General features: G+C 50.2%; 7 protein-coding genes across 7 annotated transcripts; 5 read left to right on the top strand and 2 right to left on the bottom strand.

The window, feature by feature from the left end:
- BCR38DRAFT_460554 (prion-inhibition and propagation-domain-containing protein) lies at positions 1 to 2062 on the bottom strand (the record flags this gene model as incomplete). Its single annotated transcript, XM_040862427.1, has 3 exons — positions 1 to 573; positions 624 to 1915; positions 1984 to 2062. 3 exons carry the CDS (start codon positions 2060 to 2062, stop codon positions 1 to 3), a joined length of 1944 nt encoding a protein of 647 aa, XP_040711943.1.
- Positions 2063 to 3407: 1345 nt separating this feature from the next.
- On the top strand, positions 3408 to 4533 carry BCR38DRAFT_67026 (uncharacterized protein). The gene has a single exon (XM_040865548.1). It carries the CDS (start codon positions 3601 to 3603, stop codon positions 4369 to 4371), a length of 771 nt encoding a protein of 256 aa, XP_040711942.1. The 5' UTR covers positions 3408 to 3600; the 3' UTR covers positions 4372 to 4533.
- A 97-nt stretch (positions 4534 to 4630) lies between these two features.
- On the top strand, positions 4631 to 6595 carry BCR38DRAFT_351751 (N-terminal binuclear Zn cluster-containing/DNA binding domain-containing protein; the record flags this gene model as incomplete). The annotated part of the gene is made up of 4 exons (XM_040856666.1): positions 4631 to 4708; positions 4760 to 5701; positions 5755 to 6035; positions 6088 to 6595. The coding sequence occupies 4 exons, from the start codon at positions 4631 to 4633 to the stop codon at positions 6593 to 6595; spliced, it is 1809 nt and encodes a 602-aa protein (XP_040711941.1).
- Positions 6596 to 13278: 6683 nt separating this feature from the next.
- BCR38DRAFT_66921 (uncharacterized protein) lies at positions 13279 to 15449 on the top strand. The gene is made up of 2 exons (XM_040865547.1): positions 13279 to 15241; positions 15292 to 15449. The coding sequence occupies exons 1-2, from the start codon at positions 13441 to 13443 to the stop codon at positions 15324 to 15326; spliced, it is 1836 nt and encodes a 611-aa protein (XP_040711940.1). The 5' UTR covers positions 13279 to 13440; the 3' UTR covers positions 15327 to 15449.
- A 548-nt stretch (positions 15450 to 15997) lies between these two features.
- Positions 15998 to 16692, bottom strand: BCR38DRAFT_488977 (uncharacterized protein; the record flags this gene model as incomplete). Its single annotated transcript, XM_040864347.1, has 2 exons — positions 15998 to 16500; positions 16605 to 16692. 2 exons carry the CDS (start codon positions 16690 to 16692, stop codon positions 15998 to 16000), a joined length of 591 nt encoding a protein of 196 aa, XP_040711939.1.
- Positions 16693 to 17384: 692 nt separating this feature from the next.
- On the top strand, positions 17385 to 19561 carry BCR38DRAFT_352025 (uncharacterized protein; the record flags this gene model as incomplete). The annotated part of the gene is made up of 2 exons (XM_040856685.1): positions 17385 to 17551; positions 17617 to 19561. 2 exons carry the CDS (start codon positions 17385 to 17387, stop codon positions 19559 to 19561), a joined length of 2112 nt encoding a protein of 703 aa, XP_040711938.1.
- Positions 19562 to 23780: 4219 nt separating this feature from the next.
- Positions 23781 to 25066, top strand: BCR38DRAFT_351933 (uncharacterized protein; the record flags this gene model as incomplete). The annotated part of the gene is made up of 3 exons (XM_040856678.1): positions 23781 to 24372; positions 24427 to 24553; positions 24604 to 25066. The coding sequence occupies 3 exons, from the start codon at positions 23781 to 23783 to the stop codon at positions 25064 to 25066; spliced, it is 1182 nt and encodes a 393-aa protein (XP_040711937.1).
- Positions 25067 to 26022: the final 956 nt, after the last annotated feature.

Below are 26022 nucleotides of genomic sequence, written 5' to 3'. Positions count from 1 at the left end.
TTAGATAACTATGTTCGCTAGTTGTTTCACAACTTTCTCATAGAACGTCAGCGACAACCTCGCCGCAACTTCGTTGTTCGTCTCATCATCCATCTCCACAAGATTGAGCCACTTCCCACCAGCAATACAGCGCCGTGCCGCCTCCTGATACACATCTCCCATATGCCCACCCAATTCGTCCAGCATGTCGGGCATCAAGAGATTCTCCTGAACCCTCGCAACTATTGACGGTCGGCCGCGGGCCTTGTTGAGATCGATCCGTAGCACTTTGTCTACCGTGACCCAATGTGCAATTTCCACGAACAGGACACCGAGACTGTAGATGTCGAAACTCTTCTTGAAGCGCTCGCGCTCACCAGAACTCGTCGTGGTTTGTGCGTGGGGATGTCGGTAGAGATTGTGGTCCACATTATCGCCAGCGACTTCGGTCATCTCATCTTTTCGGGCAGGACGAGAGAAGTCAAAGCCGGAGAGATATGGCTTGCTATAGTCAATGTGACCCCCTGCCGTGCTAAAGAATATCAGATTTTCACTGCGTAACGACTTGTGAAGCCAGTTTGCCAAGTGGAGGCTCTGCCATTTGTCAGCAGTGGTCAACCTAAAGCATGGAACACGAGCCTAACCAATAGGCAATTGCTAACAGCATGTGCCAGTTTTATCCTTTCCGATACGCTGGGCTTTCGATATGTCCTCGGGTCTTTTTCGAATAGTTGACGCAAACTGACAGGAGGCATGTCTGTGTGTAGACTGTTGTCGCCTGGGCGCTCGAACACCAGCCCCAGCCGCAGATTTGAGATATCGTCGTCATCGCTATCTTCACCATTAGCAGATGCCTGGTCGAAGAATCCAAGACAGTGAGGAGTCCTGAAAGCTTCGGGTTTGGGGCTGTGATTGAGCAATGCGACGAGCTTCCACACTCTCTCAAGAATAACTTGCTTGGGAGGTACGACATCGTTGGGGGTCTCCCTAGCGTACTCCTTCCACTCGATCCAAATCTGTTTCCGACTTCCGTTGGGACATTCAAGCACAGCATCGCAGCGCTGTGACTCGATTCTCTCAGCACTTGGTTTGATTTGGATCATTGCGACGTCCAGCATGAGATCTTTCCGCTGCCCAAGTTTGCCTAACTCGAGACACATGGCAGTTGCCTCGTCCAGGGGGCTCTGCCTATCGGATTCGATGGCTTCATTGAATGCCTTGAACTTGGCAAGTTGGGAAACAAGCTTAAGCCCCGAAGCATCAGCAGCTCTGGCTTGCTTCTGCGTATCGGACATTGGTACAGAAGCGTACTGTGGACTGGCGTCCATCTTGATGTTTAAAGCCATGACCAACCGTGATAAGTCTGCGATCTTGCGATGTAACTGCAGCATGCCCCTGTTGGTGTCCTGGACGGTCCGATGTATCTCCACTTGGAGCCTTGCATCGAGAATATCAGTCATGTTATCATTGAGAGTCGCAAACCTGGCAAGCAGTTTCTCAAAGCCTTCCTTGTCAAACGATGCCCACTTCAGCCGAAGCGCACCCTCTTTTGTCCTCTCCCTGAGGCTGCCCATTGCTTTTTTAATGAAGTCTCGGCGTTTCTGGGGTAACGGGAAGTTGGCATCGGATGCATCTTGTTCTGGATTCTGCATGGCATCATCAGGTCCATTTACTACTTGCAACCTTTTGTACTGCTTCTGCTGGTCCCGAAATTCTTTGAAAAGACACTGGATCTGCACCAGTAAATCGAGTACCGTCGTGCGGTGTAAAACAAACGTGTTAGACTCTAGGATCTTTTGCTGGTTCTTGTCGTCCAGCTCTTGCAATCCAGACGTCTCACTCCAGGCAAACAAGCGCTGCTGTTCCATGCGCAATCGGAGGTTGAGATACTTGCACTCTTCTGGAAAGTTCTTGGCCGTAACAAGAAGTTGAATGCCTGACCAGGTGTTAATAGGGTCGAATTCTAGGCCGTGATATTCGCCAGGATATCAGAAGAGGGGTCACCTTGTATGCAGCCGGTATAGACTTGCAACCCTATGCTGGCAACGCTGAGGGCAAGACCTGCAGCACTCACAGGGTCCATGCTGGTAATGTGGGATGGTGGTCAAGCCGCATTCCAGGGTGCTTAAGCCACCTTGCTGCCTTGGACCATCGATTTAAGTAAATAGGCGGGAGTGAGGTTATCTAGCGTAACACGATGTTTGTATAATAGACCACTGTATTTGTAGGCACTAACAGTCCTGGAGAGCCTGCTTATCAGAGATTGAGGTGTACCACCACTCGATCTGCGGTTTGTCAGGATGGAAAAGACCGCCTTGATTGCGGTCAAGTTGACGTCGCAGCCTGCTTATAATCAGGATCGATCAGGGCAATGAAGGTTGTGCAAATGTGTCGCAAATTCGTCCAACTTCAGCACAAAAATTCTTATGGGATCTTCCATGATTGATTGATTGATTGAAATTTAACGTCTCATCACGTGAGACGTGCCGGGCGCAGTGCCGGCATGGTCTATGCTAGTCGAATCTATGTTACAGGGGACTGTCTTCATCTAACATTCCTGTTCAGTGCGATGGGCAGATCTCAGTAAAGAAATTGGTCTCCTCCGCCCATTGACAAAACAAACGAGCTCCCTTGGCCGTGCCTAGGAGGGAATCTATACTATTCTTGGCCATATGCGCTTTTAGATGACCGGGCGTGGCCTTGCGGCCGCGCTTGCAAAAGTAGAAGTGGACTGGTGTCTTTGTCTTTCCACACCCGCAGTTGAGCAGTGCGTCGCGATGCTGGAGTCTCTCGTGGTAGGTCACGAAATCCCCGTGGTACGACCTCGCTGCGAGTAATCTGCCTAGGTGTTGCCGGGGCAGGCCAAGTTCGGGGGGTCGCAGGTGGATAGCGATCCCTAGATCTCGATACTGTTGAGGGCAGGTAGTGGCCCATCGATCGTTGAAACTCTTCCAAGTGTAGGATCTCGCGATTCTCTTTATATGTGCGAATGAGGCCGGGTGTTGTGTCTTGGGTGGTTGCTCACAGGCCGCTTTGGATCTTCCATGGTCCCGAGCTCCAACTTTTTTTGAGACTGCAAGGGCAGGCAAGTGCACGTGGTGAACTAATTTGTTGGCACCGACTGGCAGGCAGCTGCAACCAGCACATACGTGCTGTACTTACCTTCAGCTGATGTCGGCTGCCTGCTTCTTGAGCAACTTGCGGATCCAACTCCTGCATTTTTGTTGAAGTCTTGAGCGTCCACGAAGGCAGCTCTCGACTTCTCTCTGCCTAAGCTATGGCCAAGACCCTAATCCTGTCCTCAAATCTTTCCAGACTATCATGACTCTTGTGCCGTTATATATGATGTTCATCGACCATAGCATCCGATGAAGACGACGGGTTTGGCAGCTCATAGTTTGAGTAACACTCAAGTCGGTTGTGTTAAAAAGGCGAGATTATCGAGTTGATAAATCAACAAAGTAACAAAGCTAAGACATTGCCGGTCAGATATCGGCATCCTCACCGACCAACCTGTACGATTTTCGAGGTGAGGACAGACTCAGTCCAGCTCAGGTAAATCAATAGACCACCGTTCAATCAAGCTGGCGTCCAACTGCACGACGAAAAGGCTTCCGCCGAATGAGACATGCGGGTGACACCGTCGAGGCACGCAGCCAGTCGTCGTCCAAAGCCGCCATCTTCATTGTAGATGGGAGCCAGCTATATCCCTGTTCGTCAGTCTCAACACGGGCGAACCCAGACCACGATCAAGATTTCTTTTCGAGTTGTGAACGCCTCCATGCGTCCCTGCATCTTCGCAAATGGTCCAAACACTCAACCCCTCACACCACCATTGGCCTTTCTGCCCGCTTCGAAATTTCGTTTCCCTCCCTCGGAAAAAGCATGTTCACTCCGTTAAGCTTCCATCGCAACTATCCTGGCGTGAAATCTAAATCTCATCATTTACCAGACGCCCCTGCGTCTACACCGTTTCATCTGCTCAACTATCACGGCATCTTATCCCACGATTGGCAAGCAGGGCGTCACGACTGGCATTGTCCTAAGCCGGCGGGTTCGGCATCTGGAAGTGGAGAAGCCGCTCACCAAGGAGCTCGACACCTGGGGATTGTTGCAGCTCTGCGGGGCGATCAGTCGACTTTTGCTTTCTGCGCATCTCAATTGACTACACGACAACATCACTGTACGGTTCCAAAATCTTACGAACAGATATCTGGAGCTGGTCTCAGTCCTGCGAACTGGAATAATAACGACTTTGAGGTCGAGATCGGTAGGGGCGTCAGGTTAAATAGAAGTTCCCCTCGCATAGACCCCGCCGCTGGCTTACAACTTCCACTCCTGGCGCCATCTTGGTCGCCGACCGTCGAACAACGTTCAGGCACCGCCCCTTGAGCACATTTCTAGATAACGGTTTGATACTTTGATCAATCATCAAGACCGTGTTTCTGGAATATTTTCTAGGTATTCACGCATCAAACCACTTACCCATCGGCCCTTTTGTGATTTTTTTCAAGAATTTTGATGTGCTATGGATTCATTCGCATCACCCAACACCTCCAATGGGTCGCCGATAGGGCCAATCTCACTTTTTGACAACATGCCCGAGAACACGCCCGAGAACATGCCCCGCGGTTCCGTCGTAGGAGCCGTCATGGGCGGCGCGACCACAGCCCCGGCAAACGGCGATTCACGAACCCCTCCGACCGTGCCGGCCGCATGCCTTGGATGTGTAAGTTGCGGTTCCCTACCGTAGTTTGGCAACTCCAACTGACATGAAAAGCGGGCCAAACATCTCAAATGCGATGGGTTGAACCCGTGCTCGCGCTGCTTGGCTTCGGGTGACACGGTTTGCCAATACGTGGCTTCACGCCGCGGGTACAAAGGCCCAAGGAGGAATACAGCTCAAAATCCAAACAAGCGACATGCCTCTGATTCGCCGTCCTCGGGCGGCGAGACCTGTCCGATGCTTCTTGGCGCTACATTGCCTACCACGTCAATGGCCACCACTATGACCACACCAGTCACTCCGTCTCTAGCTACCTTCAATCCCATGGGCATGTTTGAGTCAGCAGCAGCCAGTCCCTTCGCCTCAGGACCTCTGGGGGGTATGCAGCTGTACAGAAACCCCTACCTCAATCCAATGAATGGCGCACTTGTCGAGGTAACTGCCAACAGACCTCCACAGACCATCCCAGAGCGCTGTATTGATTCATTTTACTCCCACTTCTATGCGGGCCATCCGGCCGTTCTGCCCAAAGAACATCTTCTGAAAATGGCGAAAGACAGAAATCTCGACCACCTGTTTGCGGCAATGAGGTGGGCCGGTTCGCTGTATTTTGAGGTCGGTCCATTGCGTGCCACCTTCTTCGATGAAGCCATGCGGCTCTGCTATGACGAAGACACGCCCAAAGATGGCTTCCTTGTACAAGCTCTTGTGATATTGATCATATGTCTTGACGGATGTGCCGAAAACGAGAAGGCCCGTGACATATTGTCCGATGTCGAACGAATCGCCATCGAGATTGGGCTGTATCAACGACCGTATGCCACTCTCCACGGACGAAGTAACCCAACGCTGGAAGAGAGCTGGCGTCGGACATGGTGGGATCTGTTTGTGGTGGACGGAATGGTTGCTGGCGTTCACAGGGCCACCAACTTCCTCCTTTTCGACATTGTGGCTGACGTGGGTTTGCCTTGCGAGGAGTTCGAGTACACTTCTGGGGTGAGTCCAACATGGGTAATGTTTAACCTCTTTGCGACCTAACAGATTGCCAGCAAATACCTCGTCCAATGTATCTGGAAGACTTTGAAGACCAGATATTTACTGGCAATGACAGGCCGTTTTCGTCATTCGCATACCGGATCGCATCCATCAGGAACCTTGGCCGCATGATGCGGCTTCCTGAAAGCGTTTTTCCTGGCGATGACAATGTTGATAGGATCGAATCGCTCCTGTCCAATTGGCGGTTGCATCTTCCGGAATCCAAACGTGACTGCTTGAACAAGGATTGCCAGCTGGACGAAATGATGTTCCAAGCACACATGATCAACCATGCGTGGGTAGCCTACCCCAATTTCACTTCGGCACGTTGACTTACAATTGTCTAGATGCTCCATCATTCTGCACCAGCCTCACTCGCAACTCGACTCTTCGCCAGCTCGGGATGTGACGGCTTGCGCGCCTCACCAGGCCGTCCAGTCGGGTGAGCACTTCAATGCTCACACGCGACACATCATTACGGCCGCTTCAGCAATAAGCAAGATGGTGACCTACAACGTGCCCATTACCTGCCATACCCATTTTTTCACCTGCGTTCTCACCCTCTCGTCCGTCGTCCACCTGAGCAAGTGGGCCTTAATCATCGTGCAGAACGATGCAGACCTGAAGGAGAAGATTCGTCTCAACATCGGCGCCCTCAACAAACTTAGCAACGTCTGGAAGGCGGCGGGTCGTGCTGGCAGTCAGGTGAAGGGCGTTGCGTCCGAGATTTACCACGTCAAGAAGGCGCAGCAGAATAATTCGTCGCTTTGGGTTGGGTACACCCAGGAGGAGATCATCAGCTCCATGGCGTCGGATGAGAGTATCATGAGTGATATCAACAGCATGCTCAACTGAGTCGTTCGAGATAGCCCTGGTCATAGCAAAACGTTGCTTGTAGTGCCAACACATTCTCTCAAGATCGGCCCAGGTTATCCTACTGAGTGGACTTCGGCGATGTGGCACTGTCTAGTTCGGCTCAGATCCCTGAACAGCTCCGCCAAATCGCCAGAAGTCCAACCCACAATAGCATCGAACAGTGAAGGGAGGGAGAATGTGAGACTGAACTGGTTCGGGTTCACAACAGGCGTTCGGGATGCAATGATTGATTTTCGATATTTGTGACGCGGGCAAAGGGTTACTTCACAAAAGTTGTGAGATATATCAATAAATTTGAACACTCTTCTCACCAGTCATATAGAGATGGTAGCAAAGTGAATCGGTGTGCTACTTAGGATGAACTTGCCCTGTACATGTAGAGGGATAGTAAGCTATTCCCACAATTTTCTTCACTTGGCAGATCACGCAATACACTCTATATTGAACTAACCTACCTTGCAGCCAACCACATCTCTGTAGCTAGTACCAGGCTTATTGCTGATACACATGTTTGTAAAAATGATGCACAGCGATGACAGATTGGACTTGCATGCTACCCACCTAGACACATCCACAGCTAGTGGAATGTGCTTGGTCCCGGGGTTATAAGCTTTGATAATTGGGCGTTGGTCGGCGACCATAATCCTGGCTAAAGTGGAGTCACGTAAAGTACTTAACCTTAGTAGTGTAGTTCCCGATTGGTCTGTTTGTCTGTCATCGTCAATGGTTAGAATTATCAAATGAACAGTCTGATAGTGCCCAGATGATACTCTAACCACATTGACTCCTATAGAAACGCACCCCTATTTGTAATAATACATCAGATAATTAACTGAAATCGTTGATACGATTAGAACTAAAGTATTAAAATAGTAGTAAATCTATTTATTTCTATACGTATTTAACTTTCATTACTCTGCAGATTCTTTATCTTTTTAGTAGAATAATTTCTTTATTATTTCATACTATATCTAGATATTTTAATCGTTTTTTATATTAGTTATTTAAGAATATCATATTTAAGTCTGTTCCGTTTTATTTATCATCGTGTATTAAATAATATAGCTTTTATAAGATTAAGCGCTATAGCTATAATCTAGGCCAAAATCGATATAGTTATTAGTATAGCTAACAGGTTAGACCCTTTATTCCTTCTATTAAGTACTCTATAACACTAAAATACCTAGTATAATGCGTAGAGTAAGCATAATTAATATGATATCTGCATAGAGTTATTAATAGAGAGCCGATTCCCTTAGAGTTATTAATCAACATACTAGAACTCTAGATTTAACATACTTTTCTAGTTGTATTTAAGAGTATTAATAGTAGGATACTGTATTTATACGCCAATACCCTATTACTGTGACGTAAGGAAATAAAATCTTAAATGCGTTCAATATAGCTTTTACGATTAATCATAAATTCTTCTAGAATCCTAATAGTTTACTATGTAATTATTAAGAAAATAAGAATCAAAGAGAAAACAGAAGATCACGTTATAGGGTATTTAGGGAAATTAGTATTTTAAATAGGATGTTAATACGGTTAATTATTAAACTTGTATCTAAGGAAATAATTATTTAAATCTGCATCGCCTAGTGTATTAGTCGGTAATCACACTTTGTGTTCAATAGCACAGATTAGATATGTTCACCACTTGCAAATTCCACAGTGCAGACGTCCTTAGAATTATTCCATCAAACATCGGCGACTTGTTATAAACTCAGATCCCCTAGCGTGCTTGCAGGGTCGCCGAGTCTCCCGCGGCTTTTGGGCGCAACAGGGGCACAGCACGGGAACTGTTTACGTACAAAATGGCTAGACCTGCCGAATCAGAGATTGGGCGATGTTTCATTTCGGAAGGTCGCCGTTCATTGTTGTTTTAATTCTCATAGGGAGCTGTCAGAGTTTGGGGTCGTTCATTAGTTACTTCGCCGATCTCCACTAGACGGCGAGATGGTATAGTGGTCCCCGGTTTTGGATGTTTCGGTTGTCATAATTCTGCGGAATTTAAGCACGGTACAAAATGTGCACCGTGATATAACTCTCACTTGGTTGACTATCACTCAGCCCGGGATATTTCCGGTGGTGGTCTGAGGTATGAAGTCGAATAGCAAAATTTGTCGACGACCCTTTAAGAGCTCCGGGATAGATAGCCACATCATGATTATGATGAAGGCGTTCATATGGCATTTAACCCCGCTGTCTTCTGGAAGAACCTTGGTGGGCTTAAAGTTTAGTCGGGGTCCTCATGCTTTCATAAACATGAGCACTCTTCACTGGCTTGGAAGAGTGCTTATCTCCATGCAATCATACGTACTTATAAATAGCTTTCGGAACTATGAACTGCCATCATTGTGGATTCTACATTAGGCAAGAAAGAATAAGTGACGAAAAAAAGCAAATAGAGACAGCAGATCAGAACGTAGGCCCCAGTCTTCTGTCGAGTTAGGCCATGTACGCAAGAGGGTTGGCCATGGTGAGCCCAGCCCAAATAATAACAAAATAGTCACCATGCAAGCTTTTCTTTCATGCGTTTGTCATAAGGACTAAATCCTTTGGTATTGCGACGTTGGACAGCTTGCGGAAGTTGTCAACATTCATAATAAGAATAGCACATGATCCATATAACAACTTTTGGGGCAGTTGGCTGATAATACCACCTGAAGCTATCTCCGTTTCCTATTTCATAAGTCGGACTACGGTGACGCGGTGGTGAAATCAGGCAATTATCATTTTTCAGAACGTTATGTCGCCTTTTCGATCGCCAGGAAAGCTTCATTCACTAAACCTCATTTCCTTAAGACGACATTTGGCAAGGCTCAGCGGTGCAGCGTGATCCTACTTTCACAATTAGCGGTAGAGAGACAGATCGGCGACTTTCCATATTCTTCTTGACCAGTCCAATAAAGTTACGGAAAAAAATACTAGATGTCTAGCAGGTTGGGCGCAGGGGTCGTTTGCGGACTCTAATTACAGGTTATGGCCCTGGTATGAGCAGTTGCTTCTGGTTCACTGACGGGTCCTTAGGCCGCGACGGAATCAATTTGTGGACCGGTTTTTCTATTTTCTTATTTTCTCTCAGCTCTGAATGCATAGTCAACACTAGAACATGCTCTAAGAACAGGCTCGGATCTTGACTCCTATAGATTACCCATTTCTCCCTTATATCCAGGAGTAGTGAGCCACTCTGGTCAGATGGTTTACAGCTGTCGACACATGCCGGGCTGTGCTTTACGACTCTGCATGAAACCTGAGTATAGATTTCTTTTTTCGGCTGTAAGCGATTTCATAGCTGCGGATCCTGAATGGCGATAACGGCGGGCAAAGGCTCGGGGTGGCTTTGTCGGAGCAACACACATCACTCCGCAGTCGGTCAGTTGCATGAGAAATATGCTTGAAAATAGCTCCAGTTATCTGTTTTACACTAGGTGGGATTTCGTAAACTCTCTTTCCTGGAATAAATACTGCCACAGCGCTCGGTATGTCAAGTGCCGAAGTTTCGTACTTACAAGTGAACTTCTCTTGACCACCCAGCACCCCTGAACCCTTCTTCATTACCTGGAATGATTTTACCTAGTCACTCCAACGGCGGAGTTGGATGTACGTACTTTTCCTCCATTCTCCTCATTGACTATGTCCTTTGTCGTCATAGATCTGCGAAACTGTATCTGTATTCGTGAAAGTCTTGTCACATCCTCCTTAAAGCGTAATCACATAAACAGGGTGTCGATCCTCAGTGTCACCGACTGAAGTCGACATACCATATTGCAAAGCTTTAAAGGCATGTTTGTGGATTTGAATGCCAAACGCCATACCAAATTCATCGCCATTGCCCATTGCTTGATATGCCGTGGGTATCATCTGGACGCCAACTCCTTTACCATAGAAGAAAGAAAAAGTATAGAGAGAAATTGAAGCCAGGCAATGCCGCTCAGTAAAGCTCACAAACTACAAAGGCAAACCCACCAGAATTTGCAAAATCAAGCGCGGTCATCAGGCATATCTTGCAACTGAGCGAAATACCACTGCTTAGCCCAGTCTGGCCTCCCCAAAGACGACTTCAAAAAGCATGTAAACTTGCCGTTCGAATTGCCATATCCGGCGCCCATACAATCCGTGTTTTGGCCACACCTGTCGATCCACTCGGCCATGCTGTCCGCAGTACCATGGCTAATATCCTCGTTGCTGTTGTAGTCGCGGCCGCACTGGACGTGAACGGCTTGGACGTGATTTCCGAGACATAGACGATGTTGTTATCTCGCAGGGGCACCACCGGCCCGGTTACCAGAGTGCTAGTGTAACTTGGTGTGGGTGATAGAACCACGGGCGTTGTGAATGTTTCTGTTGTGGTGGTGACGACACATTGCTGCTGGTACTGCTACTGCCCAAGTCAGCTCATTTTAAGCGATGAGTTGATTATACCTGAAAGAACCTCAAACATTAAGCAGCGTATCCGATGAGTAAATCTGCTATTCATCTGTTTCGACAGGCGCCGCAGGCTGGTGCTGACGCCAGCAACCTACTGCACCACCGCCCGACCCTCCATGTCGGAATGCATCACAATGCCCGGGCACGCGGGGAGTCAACATGACGATCAAGAAAGCAAACGGCAAACTTCGTCTCCTCTGTCAAAGAAATTCCCCCGTCACTTGAAGCATTTCTCCCCAACGTCAGCCCATAACCAGCAAGAACAACCTAACCGCCAGTACAATCAAGAACAGAGGTCGCTTGACACCACATATCCGCCGTCGTTTTCGAGGCAGTGGCTGCGTCGCTAATGTGAATGGAAACCTACGCCTTGCACCGTCGGAATCGCTGTATTCTTTGATTGGAGTCTTTGTCGTCGGCGGCCACGACATACGGTCGTCACTTGGTTGGTTCGCGACCGCAGTGTGTGTGTGCAGCTCATCGGTGGTTGTTGAGGCCATGATGTCTGGAAGGTGCTGTTATTCCATGCCCCGTACCCCGCTATACCCTGCGGCATGTAGGCCCCCTGTTGTCCATGTGGATATTATGGTTGTTCGTATGCCATTGCATCTTTTTGAAAACACTCGCTTTGGTGTTTTCGTTATGACCGTGAAGATGTGCCTTTTTGTCATGAGTAACGCCGTTTCAGCAAGTCGAGCCGAAGAAATAAGGACTTTAGATACAAATGTAATGAGATATATGTGCATTTTTGAATCCTCCAACCGAATCCGGGAAGAGTCTCTCCTCTATGTATTCGATACTAGGATGGCCATCCTTTCCCGGTTGCTGACTGCATGCATTGGCAGAAAGTACTATTTACCCACGAATGGCGGCAGATGGAATTTCAGCTAGCCAACTTTAGCTTACAGCCCATGAAAGATGGAAGGAGATTCAGCCCTATATTCCATTTTTGTCCACGGCCAGCATTCCAATGGCGCAGCAGTCGGCGAGATACGACCCAAAGCTACAAGTTGGACTCTAGGGCTGAACCAATGGGCAAGCAGCGCCGCAACGCAGCAAATCAACATTGAACCACGAAGCGACCCCCACCAGTAATGTGACACTGAAGGTTTGATGAGTTAGCTTCTGCTGGGTAGCAGCCTTACTCTCATGGCTGTTGATAATTCGTAGAGTTGCCAAATTTTCCCCTAATGCGCGAGACAGCCCACGTTCTTTCTTCGATCTTCAAGTCGTCGTTGTAAGATCAAGGACGGAAGCATGATGGCTGACCTTTCTGATTGAGCTTCAAATTGAAAGAGAATAAATAATACGGCTACAATAATCAGTAAAACGGTGTGTCGAGTGGATTCGTCAGAGCCTCCGTTCTCGCGGCAGATTAAACCCACATTCAGTACCGTATTGCCCGTATAGCTTCATGAACGCTTCAGTTAGAGGGCAGACTAGTCAGTAAGCCCATTTCATTTTCTCTGGGTCCACAGCATCATTCGCTGCGGCCAGTGTTTCTAGGCCTACCCTCGCTTAGCAAGGTGCTCCTTGGCCATGGCCAGCTGTAAATGTTCGATGTTGGGGAACTGGTGCCATGGTTCGCTCGTGAACACGAAGCCGAAAAACTGCCTTTCTCACCCGCTGAAGATGCCACGATGGAAGAGCCTTTGGCATGTGTCTTAGGGCAGTGCGAGTAGTCAACTCAGGTCTACTGGAAGCAGCCACATGTCTTGTGGAGGCTCATGGAGATTGATTTGCTCAAGTAAAAAGAATGTTTTATTTTCTTTTAGGCTGGGTTAGGTGAGGGGTTTGGTCCTTTCTGCTCCATCAGGTTAGGTGCGGGGCTTTTGTATGCCGTCCGCAGGTATCTTCCCAGCACATGGATACCCTTAGAAGCGTTCAATATGAGGAGGATCGGACATCCACATTTTCGTATTTTTCGTATATAAGTAATGCCAACTTGTGGTGACGGAAGGTGCGTTTGATCATGACTTTGGAATAGAGCAAGTAGAGTGGAAAGAGTGGGAGTTGTGGTGACTGAACTTGCTTGCTTTGCTCGTTCTCGAAGCTTGTCTTGCATGTCGACAGGTGTGTCGGACATACGGAAAGTTACCAAGATGCAGGTGCACGTTTTAGAAGGGACTCCCTGCTTTCTCAGTTGTCAAAAGCTTCAGTGAATTCGCTTGCATTGCTCAGGGATTCCATGTGAGAATTCCAGAGATTCAAGTTGTCTGGTGGGGCTAAAACACGTCTTCCTCCACTTACGCGCTACCGCAGCGCATATTCCTTCCCCGCGATTTTCACTTTACCAAAGCTCCAAAGTTGAGAGTCCCTTCTTCTGTCAGTTTATTCGCGTCGCTTGCGACTCAATGTGTTGAGTACCTGTAACTATATCGCAGATCGAGATGCCGCCGCTGCTACGAGAAGAGCAGACAACTTCGCCCCTGTCGGCTATCTCGTCACCAACCTCCTTCGTGACAGCCACGGCATCACCTTCTAATCTAGCAGATGCAACTACCGCGACGGACGTCGATAGTCCCGGTGACGCCGAGGCTGAATCGCCGTATCTCAAGGCACGACAACTACCCCCGGAACTGAGACAACACTGTCAGATTTACCTCGAGGAGAATTTGCACAAGATTACCCTGAGTCTGCTCAAGAGCCAGTTATGCGTCGGCGGTGCGGTCACCAACTCCAATCGCGGCGCATACTGCCCGCCCCCAAATCAACTCGCGGTGCTCAACACCATCGTCATACATCCGGACTTCACAACACGGGCACAAGACCCGTGCTGGAATGAGGTGGCTTCCGATTCACTCGTATACCTACGCAACCTGCTCCAGACTGTTGGCCCCATCAATGGCCGATTCAAGGATGCATTCCACTTCGTCTCCCGATGGTCGCGTCATGAAACACCAAGCTCTGACAGTGGCCGCGAACTTATCGAGGATACCCAGGGGGAAACACAGCTCAACGGGAAATATGCCAAGGAAAGTGTATGGCGCCGCGGACAAGAATTCTTCAACGTGGTTGGATGGGCCTTTAACTGCAGCGTCCTGTATCCAAATCGCTGGGCCTACTGGAAGCAGTGGCTTGAGTTCATGTGCGACGTGTTGGAGACAGATTTACATGAGCGGCATCGACTTGACGTTGAGGCACACCGAAGAGACGGCGTATTTGAGGGGAAATGCAAATTTCTGCAACTGGAAGATTCTATTCTCAATAGTTATATGATGCAGCGCACAGGCAGGTCTGGCAGGCTTAAGTGGTTCATCAAGGCAATATTCGCAGACGGTGGCCAGTCCTCCAACTCGTTATTCCAGGAAGTATGGCACAAGGAGCACAAGGGCAAATCAAGAAACACAGCAATGAACAAGCGGAAAAGGGAAAAGGTCAACATTGAGAAGGGCCAGTACGGGGCCTGGCTGGACGATGACTCCATCTACTCCTCTCAAGCATCGGAACCCCCCACTCCGCAGAAAAAAGGGTCTGGGTCGCTGAAATACGACATGCAAACACTATCGCCGCCGTTCGTCGAGTCTATTGCCCTACGTCAACGACTATTTGCTTTGATATCCTATCTCTGTAACTACTTACCCAGACCACCAGTTGCTCTCCCGGATCTGTACGAGCACTACGCGGTAGCACTTAAAGCACAACCTCTTCCGATTTTCACAGCATTCATCTCCTCGACTGCATGTACCTCATCACTCCTTGCATCCAGCCAGGTCTCTATACTGCAAAATTTGTTGGAGGACTTTATGCCGACAACTGCCGTCCCTCCGTTCAAAGTTGACGCTGAACGTTACGATCTTAATGGGACCAGCCCGGCTATCCTCGAGCGCTGCTTCCTGCCCAACGCTGCTAGTACCATTGCGCCGGATGATAATGCGAAAGTGAGCCTGCTGCTAGAAGAACTGTTACAGCTCATATGGATGATCGGAGCCGAGAAATTTAGCGACGGGTTGAGAAGTATTGTTCGGAAGGGTGTCGACGCCCGGGAGGCAAAGGCAAGACGGAAGTACGCAACGGGATCAGGAAGATCAGGAAGAGGCCGCGGGGGGAACGGGGATGACGCGGACGTGGAGGCCAGATCCGTGCTAAGTTGGAGTGGGAAGCGGCTGAGATTGTTGTCTGATTTGATAACATTCCAGACGAGCAACCTGAGCGAGGACGCGGATAGTGAAATGATGGATCAAGACGAAGGTACGTTCTGAAGAGGGAGTGATGACGTGAAAGTTACTAACTGCTACTAGAAGAGGTAACGTTCATGTCCGCTCGGAGTTCGTAGGGAGAACACGGAAGTAAAGAACAAGCGAGAGAGAAATGGCCTGGAATCCACCAAGGCCCGGCAAAACTTGGCCCTTCTTTGCCACTGGCTAAGGACCCTATTACAGTTGCTATTCCTCTTGCTCCTCATCCAAATCCACCTTGGCCTCAAAAGGAGAGGAAGAAGAAGAAGCAGAAGAAGAAGCGAGCTTCTATCCGGCGTCCTGTTTTCCTTGCTCCCGATCCCAATCCATACGGAACCCCAAAAATGAAGAAAGGGGGCCACATGTGGTGTTCTGGTCTTGGAGTCGAGCCTGCTGCTCGATCAGTAGCAATACCATCAAGGCGTCCATCACACGGCGAGTCACGGGAGCATGCTTTGGATGGAGGTCGACAGTCGGAAAATGTACGAATAGAGGAAGCAAAAGGGGAGTTGGCCTCTTGCTGTGTGCAGTAATGCGAAAAGATACCCGGAGGCAAAACGGTACTATGCGGGCATGGGCTGGGCTAGCGTTGTTTGTATTACTGCATTAGACTTGGTGTTTGGTCAGGCTTACTGCCATCAAGGCTCTGTATCTTAATCATATATACTTGTACAAAGACGGCCGGAGTTGTCTGTATACATTAAGAGTTGACACCACAGCCAACTGCCATAACATCCGTGTGGTCTGGTCCTGTCAAGTGGCTTTTCCGTCACCTTTTCTTCGACGCACTCGGACTCCATGCTTCAGGCTGCCACGTCTCACTCGGCCCCGACGCTCTCTTCCACGGGTCGTCCTTGACCTCCTTTGGTTTATCTCTCGCCTTTACACCATGCTCCTGTGCCTGCCCCACAACTTCCTCTCCCCCTTCCGTTCCTTCAACACGCGCCCGCGTCCCCGCGGTCCCCAGAACCGGAACCGACTGCCCCTTCTCATTGCCCGGTATATCCGTAACCCTCGGCTTAGCCTCCCACCTAGCGTCCGCCTCGGCGGCGAGCAGTTTAATTTGATGTTGCCGCGTGACCTCTTGCGCTTGCTCGGCGATGGAGGGAGGGTTCTCTCGTTGATACCGCAGCCATTGGTGCCATTGCGGCGTAATCTTGACTTCACTGTATTGGGTTGAGCGTGGGTATTTCACGATGCGGCGCCAGCGCTCGGTAGATTCCGCGCCGGAGAGCTTGAAGATCCAGTAGGTGTTGCCTTGGAGGTCGAGGCCTTGGGTGTAGTTGTGTTAGTGGGTGTTGAAGGTACGGTTTTGAATAGCAGAGGACGCAACAGTTTCGGCGAGTTTGGGTTTGCAGATGACACAGAATACGTACCGACTAGAAATCTCCTACGCCATGGCAGTCGTAGGGCTTTCCACCTGTACCATGCCCCCAATACGGGTCCGATTTGGGGCGACGACATGCTGCAGATGTGTAGGATTGTGCAGCACAAAATATTGACGTCAGGAATCTAAGTAATGCACAGCCACCTAATTTCTCAAGTTCGGATGTACTACGCCGCAATTCGAAACCTTGGTTAAAAGTAACCAGCCACACGGGTTCGTTCCAAGGTTGGCTCGGTCAAATCTGCAGGCCCCGAAAGTCTTTGGTGGGGATGCAGGGACATCCTAATCTTTTAACAGCCGGTGCTATAGTAGTGACGGGCGCACTTGGATTTGTATTGTTGTTCATGCGCGCGCGCTCCTAATCAAGTTTTGGGAGATTGCTTTCTGGGAGTTTTCTTTGGTTCAACTCTGAGGGAAATATTTCAGCTTCCATATTATTCGGAAACATCACAATTTGAGTCCTGGAAGTCTTATTTGGGCGGCGTACGATTGCGACCCGACGATACCCCCAAAATCGCATCAGCCGCAGGAGCAGAAGCAAGAGTGACCTCATCCCGTCATTCCTACCTTCCTCTCGAACTGCGCCGATTTGCGACCCAATCTGACATCAAAAACAAGCCGCGTCAGTGCCAGGCAACACTGTATCGATCGACGCACCTCGACGAACATTGCACACTTGAATACATGACGAATCCTATTATACGCGATTGTAGCATTTAGAGCCGTCGTGCGGACTCACAACTTCGACATCGCTATTTCGTTGTTCAACATGGCGTCCGTCACATCCTTGGACAAGGACCTGCGCAGGATGCGCCTCGACAAATACACACCCGCCGCGGCCAGTGAGGCGCAATCGTGGATTGAGAGCGTTCTGGGCGCTCGACTCCCTAGTAATGATCTTCTAGATGGTCTGAAAGATGGCGTTGCGCTCTGCAAGTATGGCCATTTCCTGCCTCGGTTGAGATCCCGGCACGTGGGTTGCTAACATTCAAACCACGCAGGCTCATCAACATCGCCATCGGTCCTCCAGGGGTCAAGTTCAAGCAATCGGCCATGCCCTTCGTGCAAATGGAAAATATCTCTCACTTTTTGCGAGCGTGCCAATCACCGCCCCTGAACCTGCAAGAACACGACATGTTCCTGACTGTCGACCTCTACGAGAAGAAAGATCCAGCCCAAGTTCTCCAATGCCTTGGTGCATTCTCCCGTGCCGCCCACAACGTAAACCCGTCCTCGTTTGCCTCGCCGATCGGACCCAAACCCCGCGGCGGCGTCATGTCGCCACAACAGACCGGGCCATCATCACCCGCCAGGGCCAGGGGGATGTCGAATGCATCAAATGGCTCCTTCTACGGCCGCCAGGGTACACTCGCAGCCACCGACACGGGAGGCTCGTCTTCGGGTCGTTGGAGTCCGACTAAGAGCCCGACGGCAGGCGGCGAGCGCGTGGGATCACCAGGTGTGAGCAGCTGGAGCAAGAAGGATCATGAGGGTGTTACTAGCCCCGCATGGAACATTGCACAGTACGGCTACATGGGTGGTGCGTCACAGGGCAATCTCGGCATTGCCTTTGGTGGACGTCGACAGATCACTACTACCGGTCCGTCCGTACCTAACTTGGCTGACAAAGAGCGCCGCCGCAAAGGGCAAGAAGCCGAGGCCGAGCGGCAGCGTTTACAAATGGAGGAGGAGGAGCGAAATCGTAGGGCGGCGCTCGAAGCTGAAGAGGAGCGCGCGCGACTCGAGGAAGAAAACCGATGGCAAGAGGAGACGCGGCGTCAGCGCGAAGAAGAGAAGCGCAAGGCCGAGGAGGAGAAGCGACGCTGGGAAGAGGAAGAGCGTCAATGGAAGTTAACGGAAGAGAAGCGTCGCCAAGCAGAAGAAGAGGCCGAAGCCAGACTTGCCGATGAAAGACGACGCGCGCGTAGTAAGAGTAACACGGCGCTACAAGGTCAATTCCTGAGCCAATACCAGGCCGAAAACGGGATAGCATCGCACAAGTCCGGAGGCTACGGAGATCGTGTCAAGGAGTTGGAAAGGGAACTGGAACTCGCACGCCAGCGCGAACGTGAATACGAAGAGGAGCGGGAACGACGCAGCCGTAGGATAGCTGACGCGAAGAACCGCAACCGTTCACGCAGCAGACCGAGGCCCACCAGCCGACCCCCTAGCCGACAAGACTCCTGGTCTCGTGACGAGCGAGAGATTCTCAAGACGCAGTGGGATCGTCACCAGGAGGAAGCACAGACTGCTAAGCCTGGCCCACCCTTACCCGCTCGTCCACTTCCGGTGCCAACCGCCGTACCCGTTAAATCCCACCGAACGGGCGAATCGCCGCCACCGGCCCTCAAGACTCAACGCACCGGCGATGCCACAACACCGCCCATAAAGCCCCAGCGGACTGGCGAGGCTAGGCCCCTCCCGATCCCTGACCGGGTTAAGAACCACGTCACGGGCGGCCGCGGCCCCAGTCCCATATCCAACACACGCCCCCTGCCCGATCCCAAGTCCGTCGCCGCCGCAACCCTCCCCCGAACAGACCGCTTCCTAGCCTCTAACCCCGCACCTACTAACCCCGCACCGCAACAATCCTGGTCCCGTGAGCTGGGTGGCTCGGCCGAGCACGACGCGGAGGATCGTCGACGCGTGCAATCGCAAGCCAAGACCAAGGCAGGCGGCTGGGCGAGCAAGAGTTTGCTCGAAAGGGAGATGGAGATGGAGCGTCAGCGACAGCAGGAGTGGGAGGAGGCACAGAAGGAGACGTCTAAGGCACCGCGGAATGGGGACGGGGGTGTTGATGGCATTGGGGGTGGGGTAGGAGGACGGTGGGATGTGAGTCAGTGGAGTGGGTTTGCAGGGGGTGATAGCCAGAATAAGGGGGCTTCGGGGATTGGGGCAGGGAGGAGGCAGATTGTGGGGCCCAGACCTTTGCCGGGACGGCCCTAGGAGTGTGGCTAAGGTTGTCTGGTAGTCGAGAAAGGGTGGTACGGTTGAGGGGGGGTATGTGTGAGAAAGGGTGCATTCAATTCAAGTCCTCAAAATAGTGGCTATGAGGGAGAGCTGGTTGACAGCCTCGCTTGATGATGAGTGATGTGACCATGACTGGGTAGGGGATAGGATTCTAACCGAGGAATATCAAACTGCAACAGTGTCTTATTGCTGTAATATAGTGCTTGGTACTCGATTTTCCCAGCAAAGTTCGTGTTTTTCGCACAACGTGAGACGAGATGGGCGTGAGAACCTCAGCATGCATACTCAGAGGTAAGTACTTGAGTAGTTGGACTCTCTGGAAGTATGCGAGGAAAAGACTGATACTTTCCAAATTGGAGAACATATGTGTGCAAAGTGGTAGGTCCAGACCTGGGAGTGCTTTGAAGGTAGTGCTTTCTGGGCTGGTTTCTCTGTGAAGAGGGGTGCCGCCTTACCATGAAGAGCTGATCTGTCGAGCAGATACGTTTCATGTGGAAGTTGGTGCCAGGAAGAGTCCTGATGGATGCCGCCCCTCACAGCAAGCGGTACGATGGCTTGTCATATATTCGAGGGAGAGCATTAGGAAGATAGTCAGAAGCATCAAATGTGTATATCTGCCACCTGATCTCAAGATCGGCCGCATCATGGTCTTTGAAGACATATCCCGTATGGTCGAGCCACTTGCGGAGCCGGAGGTTGCGGTTGCCTCAGGTCCAAATCCAAAAGTCAAAGAGGTGATGCTACACTTCGACTTGGAAGTTGTTATATAGGTATTTCTCGTACCTCGGCATAGTCAGTTTAAGTGATGCCGTGAATAATTGGCAGTTGAGGTCTGAGACATCGAATTCTCCACAGTTGGCTTTAATGATTTTCCTGACCTTGCTCTGTGAAAGGAAGTCGTAAATGGAACGACGGACGAACGGTACGCAGTGATCGGATGGGAAGACCCGTAGTCGCATTTCCAACGGCATTCGGCGTGAGTTTCAACATAGGTCTCCAGAAGCACCATGCCCTTCTGGTAAATCTGTTTTCTCGCCCGGGTCATCCATTCCCCTAACCTGTGATCGTTGGGTTTCAGTGTCTGTACCTTGAAGGTGAAATCCCTGTCGTCTTTGTACTCGGCGAAAAACGACTAGGATGAGCCTCAGGATGGGAGAGATGTGCAAGTGCGCGATCGAGCGTTCTCATTGCCCTGTAACGGTCTGAACCGTACCCGAATTTCATGATGGAGTTGAGTATCGGTGGTTAGAGGTCTTTCAGCTCAGTAGGCAGCTCGTTAATTCACCTCTCGAGATCCTCAATACGATCTCTAGATAGTGCACCCTCCATGAGGACCCTGAGGATGACTTTCACACAGAGAATAACTCCCTCTACTCAATCGATAATGCAATTAGGCAGTTCCAGCATTTTCCATTGGCATCTCGAGGACAGGAAGTCGTCATCCACGGATGGCCCCACGACTCTCCTCCATTATACCCTGATGAGTAACCTCGTGGATCCGGAGCTTAGGATACTGAGAGACATTCCTGGAAAATAAGCCACTCCCTACTAGAAACACGTATCTTGATATTTCCAGTGGTTGATGACGTCCACTGAGAGGCATCGTAATGAACTCTCGCGATATTCATTGGCTCCCTCAAAACTCGTCTAAACCATCGATGAAGAAGGCGAACTTCTGGATGTTGCGAGTCGTATCCAGTTTCACAAGACGACTGAATGCATTCTCGATATCGGCATTATCGACTTGAACCCTGAGCCAGCTTCCGTTGCTTTGCTGCTTCCCATTGGTGGTGTCGAAACAGCGTTTGTGTAAGTTAGGGGGCTTCGGTGAGGACTGAGCGTAACAATCCTTGAATCAGCCCTTACTTTGAGAGACCGCCGCAAGTTAGTCCCTATTCTGCAGAAGAAGAACTTAGCTTCTAGGCTTTTTGTTGTATTGGGGTTATCACAGAGGAATTTCATCAAGGTTGATTTCCCAGCCGCGGGTTTGCCAGATATGTGGAAGACGTCCTTTCCTTTCCCTAACCAATCCGTTGAATCATTATTAGCAGCGTTTTCCTGGCAAGCTTCGCCGTCCCGAGTATTTTCTGAATGAAGAAGCCAGGAAAATGCGTCCGTATGAGCTTCTTCGACATTGTCAAACTCCTTGATCACATCTTCGGTTGTAGGGGCTCCAAGAACGCATGCTGCAATGTATTGGTGGTCATCTGATCGGGGAGGCTCAACGGGGAGTGAAGCTGTTGCCAGTTTTCTGGGCCCAGCGTGGCGACGTGGGTAGCAGAACGTCAGATCTCAGCGTTTCTGACGAGCGAATCGAGTTGGCCTCTCATACGAACCCCTGAGCTAGCAAGGGCCTCGAAGCGACGTTGATTCTCAGATCTGTTTCAGAGTCAGTCAATGCGATAACACCAGCTGCGTTGTTACATGTTGTCATTTGACTGCATCTGGGATAAGCGGTCTTGATCCCGTTTAATTCCATGTGACAAGTTGATGATGGCTTCAGTCCATACACCACGATGCAGAGGTACTAGTTAATCTGCCTGGCAACTAGTGAAAGCTGCAAGTGCAACTTATCTCTGCGCTTGGGTGTCATATTCTTTCTAAGGTGCTTGCAAGCTTCGCTCCATGCCGACCAGTTATTCCATCAGCGCCTCTGACGGGAATGTCTGCTTGCTACTGGTTGAGCTCTCATTCCAGATGAGAGGCATTTAAACTGGATTTACACGAGATGTGGGAGATATATTCGGCATCCTCTACGTTCTCAGCGACCTGAGGTAGCATATTGCTGCATCCCAACTGAGGGGTCAACCCGATCTGTATCCTTGCATACAGCCCTAGGGTGGCCGCACATTCTTGCGGTCGTTCTTGCTTAGGCATATTGATTGGCTCGGTTGCAAAACCCATACAAGCCAGAACGCGAGAAGCAGCTTTCCTATCATTGAATGCCCTGGGATTTTTGAGACCCAACCCCCTTCTGCACACGAGTCGGCTCGCCATGACGAGCCAGGGACGCTCCAATTCATTGAGAGCTGTGGTCGGAGACACCTGGTCAATCTTGCTACATCACATCAGAATCATTGTTCATTGAAGTTGTCCGGACAATAGTCCTTAGTCTGAAGACACCGTGCGACTAATGATCAAGACGGCAGAGCAACTATTCCAGAGATCGCTTGTCAGCTAGATCCCAATTTTGGCAATGTAAAATAACAGTCCTCCTCGGGAAGACGACAGCAAGCAGTAGCTTATGCAAACAACATGACCGACAGTCGCGGATTGACAGAGACTGGAATGCTGGTTGAACAGTCCGACCATAGTTTGCACGTTCAACCACCAGCCACCAGCACTCGACTCAGGGCTTTCAGTCAGCGAAACGGTCCACGGTTGCGTTTCGAAACATGCAGGTACGGATCATAGGGCGTTCAATGTTCGATGTTGGAGACAACAGCGGGGTTGTAGCCTTGTTTTAGCCTGAGCCGCTCCGTCGTCATTTCCTCTCCGTCATGTTTGGTTCTCATCAATCTTGCAATATCGAAGCAACTTCTTCACAAAACGATTGGAGAGATTCCCATTCGGCTATGCACGTCAATGTCGTGCTCACTGTAGCACACCCGCAGTCTCTGACAGAGACGCGCCGCTTGCCTGCCCATGTAGCTGCCCCAAACTCTCAAGAGATGCCCTCGCACGAAGCTGTCTGACCATTCCTTGGCGTTTGAACCCCAGAAACACCAGACGGCTGGATAGTGGCATACTCAAAGTTGGCGCTTTCCCTCATAAGTTGTTGACGGACTTGATCTGAACGTTTGGGGGTCTCGGCTCTGCAAGGGACAAAAACAGAGTTAACTTTCATCTTCCGGCCATCGGTACTGAAACGAGCAATCTGACGGGACTCTATCTTGCGGGTATCTTCCGTGCCTCTTTCTAGAGCTGGGGTACATTCTATAACAACCCGTTTTCGCTCTCCCCGGATACGATGTACAACTGGTCCTGTTTCTTCCATGTGTATTTGTGTTCCTAGTCGCTCAATCCGGGCGAAGTCTATTTGGTCGCTACAATGAAGCCATTGCAACTCCTCCCCTTTTGTGTTGGTTACACCTTGGCGCAGGATTCAATCCCGAAATTCGTGGATTTCGGAGTTTGCAAGGCGACATCGCTAATTAGTAGCTTCTCGGAAAGTTCGGAATGCTCGAATGCGAGCATGATTCTGGAAGCATATGACGACCAGTTGGACATAGCAGAGCCATTGTGGCCAATATCAACTCCGTGTGCTCGCAATGGGACGCAGAAATATTGCATCTACTCCAACCCAGATTTCGCTGACGGGAGGGGCATCATATTCTTCACCAGTCCAGAAAGAGCCGCAGAGGTCGCGAGGTCATCCGCATTCACGAACCCGGCCGTCGTACGGTCCGTCCCAGAGTTGAATGCGGCAGAGAGTCCGTATTGGCGGGTTGAGTATGTGGAGGGCAAAGGCATGGGCATGATCGCAAATAAGAACTTCCGTATTGGCGACCACATCATGAGCTCCACGCCTTCCTTCATGATCGACTACAATGTGTTTCATTATGTTCCGGAGAATCAGGTCGTCCAGATGGAAGCCGATGCTGCCTCGACACTTCCAGCGAATCACGGAGCCATCTTTATGAATCTGTCGACCCACGACGAGGTGGATAGTTACGAAACGAGAGTCGCAAAGATCATACTTACAAATTCATTCGATATTGAGGAAAAGGGAGTTGTCTCTCGGGAGGACGAAGAGGAAGAGACCTGGTACACAGTGTTTCCAGAAAGTGAGTACGCCTATGGACCATGAAGTCCCGCCGGCACTGACGGAATCCTCAAAGTCTCGCGGCTAAACCACGACTGCCGTGCGAATGCCGACTACCACTTTGACGTCACTACGTTGACACAGCACATCCACGCAGTCCGGCCCATTGCGGCTGGAGAAGAAATTACAATCTCCTATGTCGAGTATGCTTCTTCATCACGATCATATTTACCATTGCTTACACCAAGCACAGCCCCATACTGCCTCGCGAAGTCCGTCGAAAGCGTCTTGAGACCTCATGGCACTTCCCTTGCTCCTGCAGCCTGTGCATGCAGAATGAGCACCAGACCAATGCATCTGATGCGCGCATCTGGCAGATCCTCGAGCTCCGCAGGCAGCTGCGTGACTACACGCCTGGGTCGGCAGCAACACCCGCAATGGGCGAACTCATGGTGTCGCTCTACGAACAGGAGCGGCTGTACTCATCCATGTACGAGGCATACACGTATGCGGCTCTCGAGTATAATGGCGTCGGAGAACCTTGGCTCGCGACCAAATATGCAAGATTGGCCGTCCAGCATGGGTTGGCGGCCGGTGGTCCGGAAGACCAGGATGTGCTAGTAATGAAGGAGTTGGCTAAGGATCCGTGGTCGCATTGGAGCTGGATGTTAAGGACTAGAAAACGGATGAATTGGGGGTCGGCTGTTGAACAGTGACGGGAAGTGCCCTATTTGAAGATATGGAGATATTGGAGTTGGGCGGGAACGGTTTCGATGCGTCTGGAAGGACCCAGACTGATGATGGGGGTTTACCGAATTCATGTACGAACTCAATGTATATGCCACGATACAGCCGTGGAATATGGAGGATCTCACGGCAGTTTCTCGTTTTGGTTTTTTTTTCTTTTTCTTCTTTTTGGATAACTCAACAGCTGGTGAGAGGTCTCACGTAGCGACTATGATTACCGAAATGTATATATATATATATTTTTGTCAATAATATGGTATTAGTGACAGCTTGCAGCATCCAGGCGGTTCTCGTTTTTCCACCAGAAACCCACATGACATATCCTCCCTCTCACCTTCAACTCAGAATGGGCCCCCTCCAAAGCAACGCGACGACTTACAGTCGGGCCAGGGAAAAAGGTATTATCTCCAGTCTCTAAACCCCAAGGCCCTCACTCTCATGGCCGAGCACGACGCCTAGCGCCACAAGGACACCATCGGCAACTATGTCCCCAGTGCAGAAGAAGAAGACGAAGTAGATAACTCCGCGCTCGAAAGAAAACCCCAAAACGTGCAAGAAACCCTAGCATCGGAGACGAAGTACGCCACCCACCTCGACTCTTTCCAACGCCTGCACTTCGAGCGCGACTACTTTATCTACTTGGGCTGTCTAATTCTCACCTTCAGACTCCGCCATTAGGAAGAATCAAATCTCGAAAGGGGAAGTTACTACAGAAAACAACGGTACGAGACCTTCTGCCTACGCCGAATCGAGAGAAATCAACGCAACGAGGCTTTCGAGCGAGAAGTAAACTCGAGTTGGTTCGACGGGATTACACATCCTATCCTGAATGGTTCGACGGACGAGACGATGAAAGGCTTGGCGGGGTTGTTGGTTAGTGTTAACACTGCTACCTCCCTAATAGCGGTGACAAAGGGGGGCGGTT

This window comes from Pseudomassariella vexata (genome assembly GCF_002105095.1).
Source record: "Pseudomassariella vexata strain CBS 129021 chromosome Unknown BCR38scaffold_14, whole genome shotgun sequence".
Taxonomy (NCBI): domain Eukaryota; kingdom Fungi; phylum Ascomycota; class Sordariomycetes; order Amphisphaeriales; family Pseudomassariaceae; genus Pseudomassariella; species Pseudomassariella vexata.
The sequence above is the reverse complement of the archived record's forward strand: the minus strand, read 5'-3'. Positions and strand labels throughout refer to the sequence as shown.